The sequence below is a fragment of the Anabrus simplex genome, chromosome 5 (assembly GCF_040414725.1).
Source record: "Anabrus simplex isolate iqAnaSimp1 chromosome 5, ASM4041472v1, whole genome shotgun sequence".
Taxonomy (NCBI): Eukaryota; Metazoa; Arthropoda; class Insecta; order Orthoptera; family Tettigoniidae; genus Anabrus; species Anabrus simplex.
Window position 1 is genome coordinate 358,201,024 of NC_090269.1, and position 17,015 is coordinate 358,218,038.

Sequence of the window (17,015 nt, forward strand, 5' to 3'; positions counted from 1 at the left end):
TCAAAGCAGGGAACACTCCTTTCCTATACAGAGCGAACATGTAAGGTTGGTAGGTTGTTAGATTTGTGGTCTGTTTCCTGTTACCCTGCTTACTTGTAACTTATGCTTAACTTTTGGAGACTAGTGTATGAAGTTACTAAAAGCAGCCAGCTGTGTGAAGGAAGAGAGAGACTTCTGTAATATCTGAACATCATACATCTACCAAGATTCTTAAATATTGGTATACCAGTTCCATATTGGTTCACAACACATCCTGAGAAGTCCCCTCTTCCCTACAGCTTGCAATAAGACTACAACAAAAACATCAGTTGTGCATTCAGCAAATTACTGAAGAGTTGTACATTAAAAAACATGTTCAATTTTATGTAATCACAAGCCCAGTTTTTAACAAGATGAACTTAGTGTGTTTTAATAAGTGTTTTAGATTTAAATGTGTATGTTTAGTTAACATTGTTTTTAAGGTGCTAGTAAGTGAGAAGGACTTTTTTCACCGAGAAAAACTCTACAAGGAAGATTAAAAACAAATGTTAAATGTATAAGAACACTCTCAATGGCCAGTCTAGTGAAAATGAAAACTGACAACCTGTTTTCCAGTCAGTGACTGGGTCAGAGATAGAATGAATGAAGCCCCCATCTTGCGGCGAGGATAGGAATTGTTACAAGTTATAAATCTCATTTTTCAACTGTATTGGAGTTCAGAGTAATAAATTATTATATTTATAATATATTTGAAGAACCACCTTTCCAATACACAAAATCCTTATGTTTAGGATGAAACCATTAAATCACAAAAATCATAAATAGGAATTGTGTCGGCTGCCGAGGCCTGTCGCACTCCTCTGGGGCAATGATTAATGACTGAGAGATGAAATGAAATGATATTGGAGAGTGTTGCTGTAATTAAAGATGGATAGGGAAAACCGGAGTACCCAGAGAAAAACCTGTCCTGCCTCCACTTTGTCCACCACAAATCTCACATGGAGTGACCGGGATTTGAATCACGGTATCCAGTGGTGAGAGGCCAGCATGCTGCCACCTGAGCCACATAGGCCATGGCCAGTCTAATATTATATTTTAATCTTAACAAATTTTTTTTATGGTTGAGGATGTCTCAAATATTAAGAAAAATAAACTTATGTAATCTATAAGATTACAAGTTGTATGGCATAGGAGGAACCTCATGGTATCTGTTAAACATTTCAATAATATCTTGTCAATACAGACCCAAAAATGAAGGTTATAGTATGCCATAACAAGTAGAGTTATGAAAATGTTGCAAACTTCAGGATGGGAAGACTTGGGAGTAAGGAGATGAGCTGCTTGACTAACCAGTATGTTCTGAGCCATCAGGGGAGAGAGAGCATGAAATGGTATTCGTACACTAAGATAAAGTTGGAATTCAAGAGCACAAATAGGGGCAAATATTCATTTATTGGAATTAGGAATTGCAATAATCTATTAATAGAAATGTTTGATCAATTTCCAAGTTCTTTGAAATCATTTAAGATAAAATTATGTAAACAACTGAAAGGGAATCTGCCACCTGGGTGACAGCCCTGAATGCAGATCAATGACTGACTGACAAATAAGCTGGAATGAAATTTTAAAAATAAGAAACATCATATAAATATGAAGTTGGAATTCAGGAATTAGGGATTTCAATAATGTATCAAGGGAGATGTTCAATAAATTTCCAACTACTTAGGAATTAAGAAAGACCACATAAACAATTGAAAAGAAACCTGCCACCTGAGTGACAAACCTAAGTGCAGATCAGTGGTGATTGACTGATAGATTGATTGATTGGAATTTATTTGAATTTTTAATAATAAGACATAATCTAAGGTAATTGTCTAAACGTATATTCTTGATATAGAGAAATGGACTACACTTCGTCCACCAGATAATGTCCCAGGCCTTGATGTGGAACGTGAAGAATCAATTACTTGTCATCAGTGTCTACCTGCCTGTTCAGATTCAGCATATCATGTTCAAACTACATCAGCACCCTTGACAAATGAAAAATATGGTCATTCATTACTGTCGTAAGTATATTTAAAGTAGTTAATTATTATTCTTTTCTTTGTTTCTCCTTGTTACTAAAAGGAAAATCCATGGCACAAGAGGCCCGAAGGGCCTTGGCCTACCAAGTGACCACTGCTCAGCCCAAAGGTCTGCAAATTATGAGGTGCTGTGTGGTCAGCATGACAAATCCTCTCTGCTGTTATTCTTGGCTTTCTGTAGCATTTCTTTGTGTATGTATAGTTGACATCAATACAGAACTCAGTATGAAACTCATTGTATGTAATGTCATTCTTTAAAAAAATTGTTATTTTTTTCTATTAAAACCATCTCATCTCATTACAATGAAAATTAAGTTTTTTACTGATAGCTTAAAATATTGTTGACAAAATATGAAAACTAACAGAATAAACCTGTTTATACTATCCCTTTCCACATGTCCATGTAAGGTACACAAAAATTGAGATGCCTTTGGTATTAAGAATTTGTGATGTTCATTTCTTTACACTCTTTAAAATTTGTTTCCTGCTCACAGAAATTTCACAGCTTATGCAGTGTAGGTATTTATTTATGGTATTCAAAGCATTGCAGAAAGGTTCCCTTCATCACACTTGGTCAAATTAATCACAATATTTTGAGGCACGATCTTAAGTCTTTTCCCCTCAGCTTTGTTGCCTTCTTTCTGAACTTTTCATATTGTCATTTGACTCAGACTTAGGGTTAATGTAATCCTCCTCCAAAAGAACTGGGACAGAAGTATAATATACATAAAAAAAATTGGCAGAAAGCAAGCATAATGTTATGACATCAGTAGAAAACTCTTGCACACTAAATACATCAATCTATCATACTGTGGTACCTGTATTTACACCAGTTGTGGTTTCAGATTATACCAACCATATTTTTCAGAAGACTGCTCGTAAGTTTATAAAACTGAATGTAACTTTTTTAAATTTGGTCTTCCATTTCAAAGCCATCATCTGTTTTTAAAAGATTCTTATAAGCATTAAATGGTTATACAATTCTCATGATAACTAGAAATACAATAGACTGTGCAAGTGTGACATCACATTGTCGAGAAAACCGCTGCTCATTTCTGAACAACTTAAACTTCCTAATAAAGGTACACACATTGTATTGCTCTCCATCTTTTTGGGAATATTTTTAAATTTCTGTTAGCAGAGACTGATAATCCTGGATCATTTAATAAAATTGATCATTTTAGAAAATGTTTTTAATCTCTTTTAGCAAGGAGCTATTAACTGAAGAAAAATAAATTTTCCAACCCCTGGAGGAAGGGATGATTGTCATAAGGCAAAGCCTACTGAACACTATAACTTCATAATTAAAAAATAAGAGGGTTTGAAAAATCTTAGAGACTTTGTAGAGTTAGTGGAAATTATTGCATAAGATTGCAATTGAGCCTTTTAGAGCACTAATTGTAAATCTTAGAAGAAAGGCATTATCCAGAAGGAAGTAATTCCAGAACTTTGCAAAGAAACCTGGGATTGTACCTCTTGCACCAATTATCAAACCAATGACCTGAATCTTGTCGAGTTGATACTCTGAATTATAGTAAGGAATGGTTGGATTATAAATGGAGCATTTCTTGGTGTCCACATCAGATGGTTGTTCTTGGCATGACTCTGTTCTTACAGTTGAGTGTATAATGGGACCTATTTTGGATTCAGGGTTGATAGCTGTCATGTCGATACGCCTTGTGTTGCCTGTTTCCGAGATTCTATCGACTTCTTCATGAAGAAACTTTTATCTCTTAAAGAATTAGCAATGGCAGATCATCCTCACTGATTTGCCATACGAATAAAAACCTGAAACATGCCCAAGTGTTTCATATACACTGTGGCATTGCTGACAGTGATTATCATTTTTTGGACCAGCCAGGTATGGTTCTAACAGCACTGATGTTAGATTACATGTTGATGGCTTCTTCCCACTCCCCACTTCCCAGATCATCAGGCTTGCTCGTTCATTTATTACCAGGCGTACACTCACTCATTTTAAAGAATGACACCTTTCCTCTTGTGTAAGAGGGAACACCAGGATTGAAATTCTTTCTTGTCACTCTTTTCTAGCTTTACACTGACATGCCTGCTATACAAAATAAGCCTTTCCAAATCTGTCTCCAAGTTAAGTTGATGCATGCAGCTTAAAACTTCATGAACCAATTCACAAGTACGGTCGATGTACTTATTAGATGTTGAAAGCAGCTATGATATGTTGAAGAAATGCTTCCCATCTCAACTTAAATAAACCCAGACCCTTGCATTTGCTAAGGAGTTGCAAAATTTCCTTGTGAGCACTTTTGATTAGGATATCTACATCTTGAAAAAATGTTACTGGCATAAATTTAGTAGGTGTACTTAAGAATGGGTATATAAGAGTAGGACAAATGAAAGTCTAAAGTATTGACAGCTTTTGATGTAACTTGAGCAGGGGAGAAGATGTTAGCACATCTAATTTAGTTTCAAAATTCCTAATCACTCATTTCAAATCAAAGATCAACTCATCTCTGAAGCAACTCATGGTCTTACTGGAGCGTATAGTGCCCTTGAAGAGTGTCCTTTCAGCACTAAAAGTAACACCTGTGTTAAGTTTCAAGAACATTCCCACCAGTGATGGATACTGTACAATACGTTTGATGATTTGGAGGTATTGGAGAGGTAAGAAAGTACATCATCTAGCACGGGTGAAGCTACTGGCTCTCCTGTAGTAGAACTGAAATAGTGACCTGCATCATCACTAATTTTTTCCCATTTCTGCTTCCATGCAATGTATGTCAAAATTACTAGAATGCATTGATTATTAGGATGTAATGATTACTAGAATACAATGATTACAATTCTATTTTGAGAAGTAAATTAAAATTAAAAATTACATTTTGCAGAAATAATAATTACAAGTAAAAATTACTAAAAAAGAAAGCTTTGTTACAAGTAAATTTGATTACTTTTACTTAATTACTTCCCAATTCTGCATACATACATGTGCACCGTTTCCACGTCCAGGTCAAGTCGCAATAAGATCCAGACTAACTTGAAATTATCATTAATCTTTAGTCAGTGTTGAATTGGGGTCATGAGTTCTGATAGAGGGTAGTCAAACGAGATAAATGGTTGAATTAGTGTTACATCTACACGTTGGACGTCTCTAGGGCTGGGACAGATACAACACAACCGTTTTATCGCAACAGTTTCCGGAACACAACCGTTGTCGAATGAAACTGTTGCGAGAAAATAACAGTTGCAGTTGCGCTTTGCTGTTGCGTTCTTCGCCAGCACAGATCAAGTGGAGTTTCAAGTTTCACAACCGATACGTATACAAAACTGCCTTCCGCAATTGTCGCGTTTCTTGACACTGGGGTTTTCCAGTATAACTCACAGGTGAGATAGGCTGTTCTGGAGAGCTGCCAAATACAGTATTTGGAGCTGCCCTGGCTATTGAATGATGCGCTTAACGTCACCGAGAGCCATAATAGACAGTGCTACACCAGTTCTATGGCTCGAGTGTTGTAAGGTGCAGTTAGTTTAGTATTTTTAGAGTTCATTTTGTTAGTTATTCTAATTAGCCTCCATTCAGTCATGAAATACAGAACTAGTGGATCTTTAGATGGCGTGACATTTAACATTTAAAACTAATACGAAAATATAACACGACTTCAAATCCGACTCTGTAATGACAGGCAGACTCACAAAGGCGATAGTGAGTTGAGAATCAACCTTTTACGAACAACTAAAAACATACGAGGGCTATTTTTTTGCAAGGTCCAATCGGTCGTGACAGTCAAACGCCCGCGAATATATGATGAACCGCTGCGCAGATGTGTTGCGCAACGTCTCTGAAATGACCGTTATGCGCCTCACCTCAGTCCCGTCAGTTGTGAACGTGCAGCGCGCTCGTAAACATGGCTACAACGATCGCTTCGCCCGCCAAGTGTGAAGTGTGCGGTGTAATTCGATTTCTTCAGGCTGAGGGGTGCAATGCAGCCGAAATTCATCGCCGAATAAGTCGTGTGTATGGTGAAACGTGCATGAGCGAAAGCAAAGTGCGACAATGGTGTAGGAACTTTACAGCAGGGCGTACAGACGTCCATGATGCAGGCGGCCAGGGAAGGAAGCGTGTGTCAACCGATGATCTTGTTCAGCGTGTGGATCAGGCAATTCGAGAAAATTGTCAGTTCACAATTTCTGTGTTGAGTGCTTCGTTTCCTGAAATTTCCAGGTCAGCTCACTACACAATTGTGAGTGAGAACTTCAGTACCGCAAACTTTGTGCGAGATGGGTTCCGAAGATGCTGTCTGACCGTCACAAAACACAGCGAATGGGCGCCGCTTTAGCGTTTCTCCAGCGCTACCATGATGAAGGACCGGATTTTTTGAACAAAATTGTCACAGGGGACGAGACATGGGTTCATTTTGAAATGGAAGAAACAAAAGAGCAATCCAAACAGTGGATGCATTCGCACTCCCCGAGTAAGCCAAAGAAATTCAAGTGAACATTCTCCAACAGAAAGTGTATGGCTACTGTGTTCTGGGACCGGAAAGGAGTTCTGTTGGTGGAATTCATGGAACGTGGTTCCACCATCACTGCAGCCGCATACTGTGCGACTATTCAACGTCTACGACGGGCAATTCAGAATAAGCGGAGAGGGATGTTGTCATCAGGCATTGTCCTCCTCCATGACAATGCTCGGCCGCACGCTGCAGCTGCCACCACGAACCTCCTGCAGCGTTTCCAGTGGGACGTTTTCGATCACCCAGCATACAGTCCGGATCTGGCTCCATCAGATTTTCACCTCTTTGCTCACATGAAACGCTGGCTAGGAGGACAGCGTTTTGACACCGACGAGGCGCTGCAGACCGGCGTACAAAGATGGTTACAGGCGCAGGTGGCGACGTTCTATCAAGAGGGCATTGACAAGTTGGTACCACGCTACGACAAATGTCTCAATCTCCCAGGCGACTATGTTGAAAAATAGCTGTGATGTATCAGTAAGTGTTACTAATAGAAAAGTGTCAAATTTGTACTGCTGTTTCATTTCGTGACCAATCGGACCTTGAAAAAAAAATAGCCCTCGTAGGTATTAATCAAGGCATAATTCTGCCCCAGTTTAAAGAAGGAAGAGAAACTACGAGCATTATTCCACCTCTAGGTCGCAGAAAGTACAATAATTTAAGATTATTTTGTTATGGATTTGTAAATTTTTTTGATACTCGGATACATTTATTTGTAATCTCTGTAATGTACGGTAGTAGATTTTCAAGCACACTGTAATTTTAAATTCTTCTAACCCACATTTCCGGTAGTCTAAATAGGTAATATTGTATAGTAGTAGGTTAGAAGAGTGTTAGAAACAAGAAAGTTATATTACTACTGTCGACCAAACTATTATGCTCATTCAAATGTTTATGATATAACCAGTAAGCCTATAAAAATCCAATTACACCATAATTTTCCTCATTTTATTTCACGGTAGTCACAAACGTTTGGAATTTTAAATTTGTACTTTAGTATTTTTTATGACAAATGGAACGCAGGAAGTGCCCTTTTTAAACGTGTTTCAACAATACGTCAAGTTAAAAAAAAATTCTCAAAACACGTTATCAGACCGAATCCAAATTTTAACACAATATACAATGTAATGTTTAATACATTAACTTATTTAGAAATTTAAGAATTTACCGAGCTCAATAGCTGCAGTCGCTTAAGTGCGGCCAGTATCCAGTAATCGGGAGATAGTGGGTTCAAACACCACTGTTGGCAGCCCTGAAGATGGTTTTCCGTGGTTTCCCATTTTCACACCAGGCAAATGCTGGGGCTGTACCTTAATTAAGGCCACGGCCGCTTCCTTCCCATTCCTAAGCCTTTCCTATCCCATCATCGCCATAAGACCTCTCTGTGTCTGAGCAACGTAAAGCAAATAGAAAAAAAAAAAAAGTTAAGAATTTGATGTTCCCAAGGAAAAAAGCTGTTATCAATTTTGTAAGACAACTTTTTCTTGACTTACGGTGGTTGGAAAACTACATTCTTGTTCGCGTTGTAATCTTAATATATCCAATGGTTATGCTATATGACTGAAATTTGTAAATGAATTCAATTCATTCATATAATTTGTGTTTATATTGGATAGAATGATACACATCACTGACTGACCGGTACAAGGAAAGATGAGAGGCGTTGCCACGCACTCCCACATTTGTTTGGTAGAAGTACGTTATTTTTCAACCGTTTTATACAACGGTTGTCTGCGCGCAACAGTTTCACGAACAACCATTGTCTGAGCGCAACTGTTTTGCCCAGCACTAGATGTCTCCATTTCACGATCCGGTTCATCTCCTCAAAAATTCCTACGATTCTTAACCTATGTTCACTTATAACTACATGCTTAACCTAAGTACATCAATCAATCAATCAATCAATCAATCAATCAATCAATCAATCAATCAATCAATCAATCAATCAATCAATCAATCAATCAATCAATACTGATCTGCATTTAGGGCAGTCGCTCAGGTGGCAGATTCCCTATCTGTTGTTTTCCTAGCCTTTTCTTAAATGATTTCAAAGAAATTGGAAATTTATTGAACATCTCCCTTGGTGAGTTATTCCAATCCCTAACTCCCCTTACTATAAATGAATATTTGCCCCAGTTTGTCGAGTTCCAACTTTATCTTCATATTGTGATATTTCCTACTTTTAAAGACGCCTCTCAAACTTATTCGTCTACTAATGTGATTCCACACCATCTCTTCGTTGACAGCTTGGAACATACCACTTAGTCAAGCAGCTCGTCTTCTTTCTCTCAGTTCTTCCCAGCCCAACCTTTGCAACATTTTTGTAATGCTACTCTTTTGTCGGAAATCACCCAGAACAAATTGAGCTGCTTTTCTTTGGATTTTTTCCAGTTCTTGAATCAGGTAATCCTGGTGAGGGTCCCATATTCTAGTTGGGGTCTTACCAGAGACTTATATGCCCTCTCCTTTACATCCTTACTACAACCCCTAAACACCCTCATAACCATGTGCAGAGATCTGTACCCTTTATTTACAATCCCATTTATGTGATTACCCCAATGAAGATTTTTCCTTATATTAACACCTAGATACTTACAATGATCCCCAAAAGAAACTCAAAAAATCTAATTATATCATCAGCTGACTTTGAATCTACTTATTATTCATAATACATTTAAAAAGGCCTTTAGTCTTAAATGAAAAAGATAAATTCATGTTATATACAAGCTTTCAGTGGGATCTAGAAAATGTCTCTGATGCACATTATTCGATATAAATAACCAAATATAAAATCATGTTTCACATTCTTGCTTCTGTCTTTGTGGAACCTTGTTTCTTAAATTTCCAATTAATTTATATATATTACATTTTCAAATCAATTCACAGGATTTAAATTAGCTATGCCTGTAACTAGCTGTTAATATTTCATTATCACAATCATCGCTTGTTAACTATCATAAGAGGAAAAACACTGATCTTCTCATTCATGTAAATCAATCTTCTCATGCTTGTGAAATTCTTGAGTATTTTAAAGTTCACATCCCTAACATTCACACTTCAGGAAGAAAAGATAAGATAATTCATTAAATCATCATTTTGCTCTAAAAATAACCCAAATTACCATTAGTGCTAATTACTTAAGTTATTCATCAAAAATAAATACCGGTATCAATTTCCAAAATTAAGTTAAGTGCCAAGGTATTTATCATACATGATCTGTCATTGTGTTATCAGTTACATCTGACATCTATATGTTATTCTTCCGGACATTCAGTAGTATGACTTGTAAGAAGACTCCACTAATCAATGTCAGCATCCTTCACTTACAGATAACCTTTAATGTGATACCATTTAATGTGATCAAACAAGCCTCCTAACTCTTCTTATTTAAGTAAAAATATTTGTGGTTAGAAATTCAGGACAATATAGGCTAAGTTCACATTATCCTCCTTATGTGGATTTGTTTTTGATGATCTACAGGTATTCAATTAACATATGCACGCTATATAGATCGTACTTTGTGTTATTTATGGAATACTCATGGAATCAAACATAACTATTCTCAATCTAAAAATGCGTCAACTAACTTGACATCGTCAAAAAAAGAATCCATTTCTTCAATTTTGACGAAATGGTTAATCATCACCATCATTACTCTTCTTAATACTCGACCATTCTTCACACATATATCATCTACTTCATATTTCACATCTCGTATTTCACTCTTCATTACAATAACCATAACAATCCATCTTAATTTGACACATATGACTACATAATTACTATTCATCCACTTATATATTCCATTCTGTTCTCCATTTTCTTCAAATTCCTCTCATTTTCTTCATATGTCTTCCTATGACCTTGATATAACCTGTATACGACCTTGCATTAACTCCATTTTTGCAGTATAATGTCCTAATATAATCCTAATATTAACCACAATGTCATATCACATCAACAGGTGAGATAAGTTAACCTCTTCACTCAGTATTGACAGCATTACGAATGCATGGGTTGGTTATCACTGGTTAAATATATCCTAACTCAAAAAACTTGTCATTCTGGTTAGATGACTACCTAATAACCTCTTATGTTATTAAATCGATCGCCTTTCCGCGTAACATCACTTCCATTGAATATAATTCACGACAGCACTACACATTTATATATATCTCACAAGAATAGAAAATGGCACTTCTTAAAAACATGATATTTAAATTACTTACAAAACCTATACTTTAATGATCTTATCTTTTCTTCCTGTTTTCCCTCGTCGCTGTGTAGTCTAAATGCTTAGGACATGCTGTCAATGCGATTGCGACATTGCATCAGCCTCCAGGAACATCTGGGAAGGATTTGGTTCATCACGGTCATCAGGGAATAGATTTGTCGGCTTCAAGTCCCCATCTCCAGGCAGCCTTTGCCTTAGTCTTCTTAGCGCATAATGTAGGCCATTTCTTGCGCAGTTGAAACAGAAATATATATTAAGATGGTCAGTTTTGTTATCTTAGAGTACAAAGCCTTCTATGATTTAGAAATGTATTGCTACTAATGCTTCTTGTAATCGTACTGAATTAAAATTTTGCAGTTTACCAATATGGTTATCAAAGCTTTAATTATAATGAGATTTAATTTCCTATAGCTTGTTTTTAATCATTGTTATTCTTCTATATTTTCTTGAGAATGAACTATGATGCTGGGTGCTTCGTCCTTTTGGTGTCTCATGATGTAAGTCATTACGTAATGATCCTGTCCAGCTGTTCTGTTTAAATTTTATCAATTTACGGAAATGCGATAATCTCGTCTCGCACGATTTCTCCACTGAATGTTCATATTTATTCTTCAATTATAAACCGTCTTTTCTTACTGTAATCTTCTTTTTGTGTCAATCTGCTGTAGCAAACGCCTTAAGTAGAACCCTTCTCGAATGCATTTTTTTTTAATAATAAATTTTTAACAATATTCCATCTTTCTTTCTTTTTCACCGGCTTCTATATTTTATTTCTCTGCTTGTACCTGGTAAAAGTATAATCTTCTTGACATCTACGATTATATTAGCATGTTATTTTTAATGTTCTCGCAGCATAGCGTCCATTTTTGCTCCAGAGTATTCACTGCTAACAGTGAAAATGGCACACATACAAACATACATACATACATACATGTATGCATATTATCGGCACACTTTATCTTGGTGCATTTGTGTAGGGTGGGTGAGGAGTAAGGAGGGAGCTGTCCCGGTTCCGGTAGTGCTGCCAACTAAATGAAAATGAAATCTGAATTGAATCGAGAATATGCTCGATCGATATGAAGTTCCTAAACTGTTATTGTCTTAAGCCAATAACTGTGTCACATACACATTATATAACATTTCTCGATGTGAATCTTGTTCCTAGCATGAATTCTATAGTTTGGCTTTCCTGTGTAAACAACAACAGTACTAGTACGTAAAGTGTACGCCAGATGTCCCACAATGATGCTTAAGCGATTCATAGTTTGTGTTTCAAAAGTTGCCAGTACGAATCTCGAAGATTGCCGAGGTAGACCGATTCAGCACTAGGGTGTAAATGCACCAAGATAAAGTGTGCCGATAATACATACATCTTTAATACCGACTGTTATGCCTTTCAGACTGTAGATATAAGTGGCACTTAAAAAGTCTAAATGTTCCTAATTTGTTGGCCACCCACAAGAAATGCTTTTCTAACTGCACTATTGGTAACAGATACAATACATCAAATCTCCCTGTCTCTGGAGTTAGTTACTGAGGATGAGTTTTCCCACAACAGTTAAAAATGCTTCAGAGTGGTAAATTATTTTAAAAGTGAAATATCAAAGCCACCTCTTGCCATTTCTTGATGGATGCAGTACTTTTGCATCCACATTTTAGCACAGGCCAGAGCAAAGGGTTGCTTTCACTGTAGTCCCAGTTTCATCCATGGCTGTGACAATATGGAAGCTGCTGGAGTTTGAGTGATGGCGAGTAATGACATTCGAACCACGACTAGTACGTCTGAGTGTAATGAAAAGTGTTGCTCATAGGGTCAGTCATGCTACAATAGCACTTTCTGGTCCAGTGAGAAAAGCAATGGCAAACTACCTCTCACTCCTCATCTTGCCTAATATGCCTCATTTTGGCTATTCGAGAACCCAGCCAGCCTCTGGGCTGATGACCAAGGAGACACATATTGATGAACTAATTAGCTCTCTATTCTCTCATAAACTAGCTTTCTTTTGCATGATCCTGTTTAACTTACAAATTTCAATTCATAATATAGTAATTATGAATGATTAATTAAGGCATTCTCCTTGTTGCAGAGAAGACCTGCAGTTTGGGAATCACAGCGTATTCCATTTGTTCTTTGGAAGTGTCAATTCTGTGAAACTGAAACAAGATATTCTTTATTACTGGTATGAGTTGTTAAGTAAGTATAACTTCTTAACAAGAGACCTTAAGTAGAAATACAGAAATAGTATATTCTATACCAGGGGTTTCCAAATGGTGGCCCACAAAGCCATATAATGCGGCCCGCGAGAACATTTTAATAAATAATGTGAAGAATAGTTGCAAAATAATATTTTATAGGTCGTTCAAAAAAGTATTAATTTTTATATTTTTTATAGACCCATGTCCGAACTAGTTCATTCTTTAATATTATTTCCTCTTTTTAAATATGCACTTGATCTGAATGGATTATTTTTCATTTAAAAAATGTAATATCCAAATTTCAGATAATAATGATTGGTTTTTACATCCCACTAACTACTTTTGATGTTTTTCGGGGACGCCGAGGTGCCGGACAGGAGTTCTTTTACTTGCCAGTAAATCATTCGACATGAGGGTGACGTATTTGAGCACCTTCGGAATGATCTAACATGGAACCTGCCAAGCTGGCTTCAGAAGGCCAGTGCCTCAACCATCTGAGCCACTCAGCCCGGCTCCAAATTTCACTCTTTTATGCAATTCTAAAAATAATTATGTTTTACCTAAGTAATTAAAATTATCAAACTTTTATTTCAATTGAATTATGCATATTATTGTTTCATAATGGTACTTCTGTAGGCCTACTATATGCAGAATTTTACAAAAATTGGCCTATTATTCAAGTGCGAACATGACTAAGGTTTCCAGTATGGCCCTCGAGCCCTTACAAATTGGAAACCCCTGTTCTATACTATGGTAATATTGTGATAATTCATAGCATTAATTGTTGAGAAAACGAGATAATTGACTTTCTTGAATCCCCTTGTATCCTCATATTACTAATCAATGAAATTTCATTATATTGTCTTCTTCTTCTTCTTCTTCTTCTTCTTCATCCATTCCTTTTTCCAGATTCTCTCTGGGTAGGGTAGTGTACCAAAGCCCTCCACCTTACTCGATCTTTCCACCACTCCTCTCCTAGTACTTTATTGCTTTGGGGCTGATGACCTAGATGTTAGGCCCCTTTAACAACAAGCATCATCAGTACTTTATTGCTGTCGACTCCTCTATTTGTAATACAGCCCACAACAGAGCTCCTCCATCTCATTCTCTGTCCCCTAGGCCTCTTTGCAGTCTCTGTATCCATGAAAGTTCTCTTTGGTATTCTATCTCTTGAAATTTACACACTCCCACACTTCTCCTTATTTCCTCATTTCGTATTCTATCTTTTCTTGTCTTTCCCTGTATGCTCCTCAAGAACTTCATTTCAGCTGCTTGTATCTTACTTTGGTTCTGCTTTGTCAACGTCCAGGCTGCTGGAGCATAGGTCAGTATAGGTTTAAAATAGGTCGAGTATAAAACCTTCTTGCACTTCATTGGCACCTCTTAGTTGTCCGGCTCCATGGCTAAATGGTTTGCTTGCTGGCCTTTGGTCATAGAGGTCCCGGGTTTGATTCCTAGCAGGGTCGGAAATTTAAACCATCATTGATTAATTTTGCTGGCGTAGGGGCTGGGTGTATGTGTTGTCTTCATCATCATTTCATCCTCATCATGATGCGCAGATCACCTATGGGTGTCAAATCAAAAGTCATGCACCTGGCGAGCCGAACATGTCCTCGGACACTCTCGCCACTAAAAGCCATACGACCGGGCGAGTTGGCCATGCGGTTAGAGGCGTGCGGCTGTGAGCTTGCATCCGGGAGATAGTGGGTTCGAATCCCACTGTCGGCAGCCCTGAAGATGGTTTTCCGTGGTTTCCCATTTTCACACCAGGCAAATGCTGGGGCTGTGCCTTAATTAAGGCCATGGCCGCTTCCTTCCAACTCCTAGGCCTTTCCTATCCCATCATCGCCATAAGACCTATCTGTGTTGGTGCGACGTAAAGCCACTAGCAAAAAAAAAAAAAAAAGCCATACGCCATTTCATTTCACCTCTTTGTTCCATACAATGTCTCACACACTGGTAAAAGCTTGCAGACTGCTGTATTCTTAAATCAATTTCTCCATCCAAATTTCCATCTTGTGACATCATGCTGCCCAAATATTGAAGAATTTTCACTACTTCAAGAGGTTCATTTCCTATTTTTATCACTCCCCTGGATTTTCTGTTACCTCTCGTCATGATCAAAGTCTTACTTTTCACAGCACTAATCTTCATTCCAAAATTCCTTATCCCCTCATTCCATAAATCAACTTGTGTCTGTACTTCCTCTTCATTATCCTCCCAAACTACAATGTCATTAGCAAAGAGCATAGACTTTACTGTCCGACTCGTTGGCTGAATGGTCAGCATACTGGCCTTCGGTTCAGAGGGTCCTAGGTTCAATTCCCGGCTGATTCAGGAATTTTAACCTTCATTGGTTAATTCCAATGGGCCGGGGGCTGTGTGTTTGTGCTGTCTCCAACATCCCTGCAACTCACACACCACACATTACACTATCCTCCACCACAATAACACGCAGTTACCTATACATGGCAGATGCCGCCCACCCTCATCGGAGGGTCTGCCTCACAAGGGCTGCACTCAGCTAGAAATAGCCGCACGAAATTAAATTATAGACTTTACTTGCTCGCCCATCATCTTCTCCTTGACATTATATAGAATTCTATCCATGATGATAATGAAGAGTAAGGGAGACAATACACTTCCCTGTCTTAAGCCTGTCTCAACTCTGAAGCATTCAGTTTGACCCACTTTAATTCTAACACAGCTTTTGCAGTTTTGATACAATGCTATTACCATCTGCATTGTTTCATTCCCAGTCTGTGCCTCTGTCAATATTTTCCATACGAAATTCCTTGGGACACTGTCATATGCCTTTTCAATATCCAAAAACATTACTACCATGTCCTTTCCATATTCCCAATACCTTTCCATCATTTGACGCAATGTAAATATTGGGTCAAATATGGACCTGCCTCTTCTGAATCCATATTGGTGTTCTGCCAATTTTCCCACTACTCTGTCTCTTATTTGTTTATCCAAGATTCTTTTTTTTTTTTTTTTTTTTTTTGCTAGTGGTTTTACATCGCACCAACACAGATAGGTCTTATGGCGACGATAGGATAGGAAAGGTCTAGGAGTTGGAAGGAAACGGCTGTGGCCTTAATTAAGGTACAGCCCCAGCATTTGCCTGGTGTGAAAATGGGAAACCACGGAAAACCATCTTCAGGGCTGCCGACAGTGGGATTCAAACCCACTATTTCCCGGATGCAAGCTTGCAGCCGCATGCCTCTAACCGCACGACCAACTCGCCCGGTCCAAGATTACTTCAAGGATCTTGATGATGATGATGCTTCTTGTTTAAAGGGGCCTAACATCTAGGTCATTGGCCCCTTCAAGGATCTTAGCTATATAAGGGATCAGTGTCACTCCTCTGCAGTTTTCACATTTCTTCCTGTCTCCTTTCTTGAAAATTGGTATAATGACCCCTTTTGTCCACACTATTGGAACAGCCTTTTCTCTCCATATCACTCTGAAGAGTCTATACAACCACTGTAGACCAGTTGCTCCTGTTGCTATTATTGTTTCTGTAGTGACCTAGTCAATTCCAGCTGTCTTGCCTCATTTCATCCTTTTAGTGGCCCACTCAATCTCTGCCATGGACACCTCATTTTCCTTATCTTCTATCTGCAATAAATCTGATTCTTTAATTTCTACATATACTGAGGTATTTTGCATGTTATAAAGCTGTTCAAAGTATTTTTCCCACCTCTGCAGTATATCCTGCTTCTGTGTCATCACTTCCTCCTGGTCATTTTTGATGAAGTTAGCACCTTTACCTGGGTTTTTCTTCTTTTTTTACCCACTGGAATAAGATTTTTTTGCTTCCAGTTGCATCTTCTTGCAGAAATTCAGTGAATTTTTGCCAGCATTTCTTTTTTCTCTTCTTGAACCACCTTGGAGCATTCTTTCTTGCACTGCCTGTATTCTGTTTTGCATTCTGTTGTTCTGTTTCTGAGCCATTTTTTCAAAGTTTGTTTCTTCCGTTCAACTATATCTTTTACCCTGTTATTCCATCGGGGCATTTCTTGA

At 37.8% G+C, this 17,015-nt stretch overlaps 1 protein-coding gene across 1 annotated transcript in view; it reads left to right on the forward strand.

Moving 5' to 3' along the window:
* The window catches only part of LOC136874537 (sodium channel protein Nach), a 143,607-nt gene that overhangs the window by 117,677 nt on the left and 8,915 nt on the right, over positions 1 to 17,015 (forward strand). Inside the window, exons 8-9 of the mRNA XM_067148174.2 lie at positions 1,877 to 2,045; positions 12,875 to 12,981. Of these exons, the coding sequence (XP_067004275.2) occupies positions 1,877 to 2,045; positions 12,875 to 12,981 (276 nt within the window). The remainder of the gene's footprint in view (positions 1 to 1,876; positions 2,046 to 12,874; positions 12,982 to 17,015) is intronic.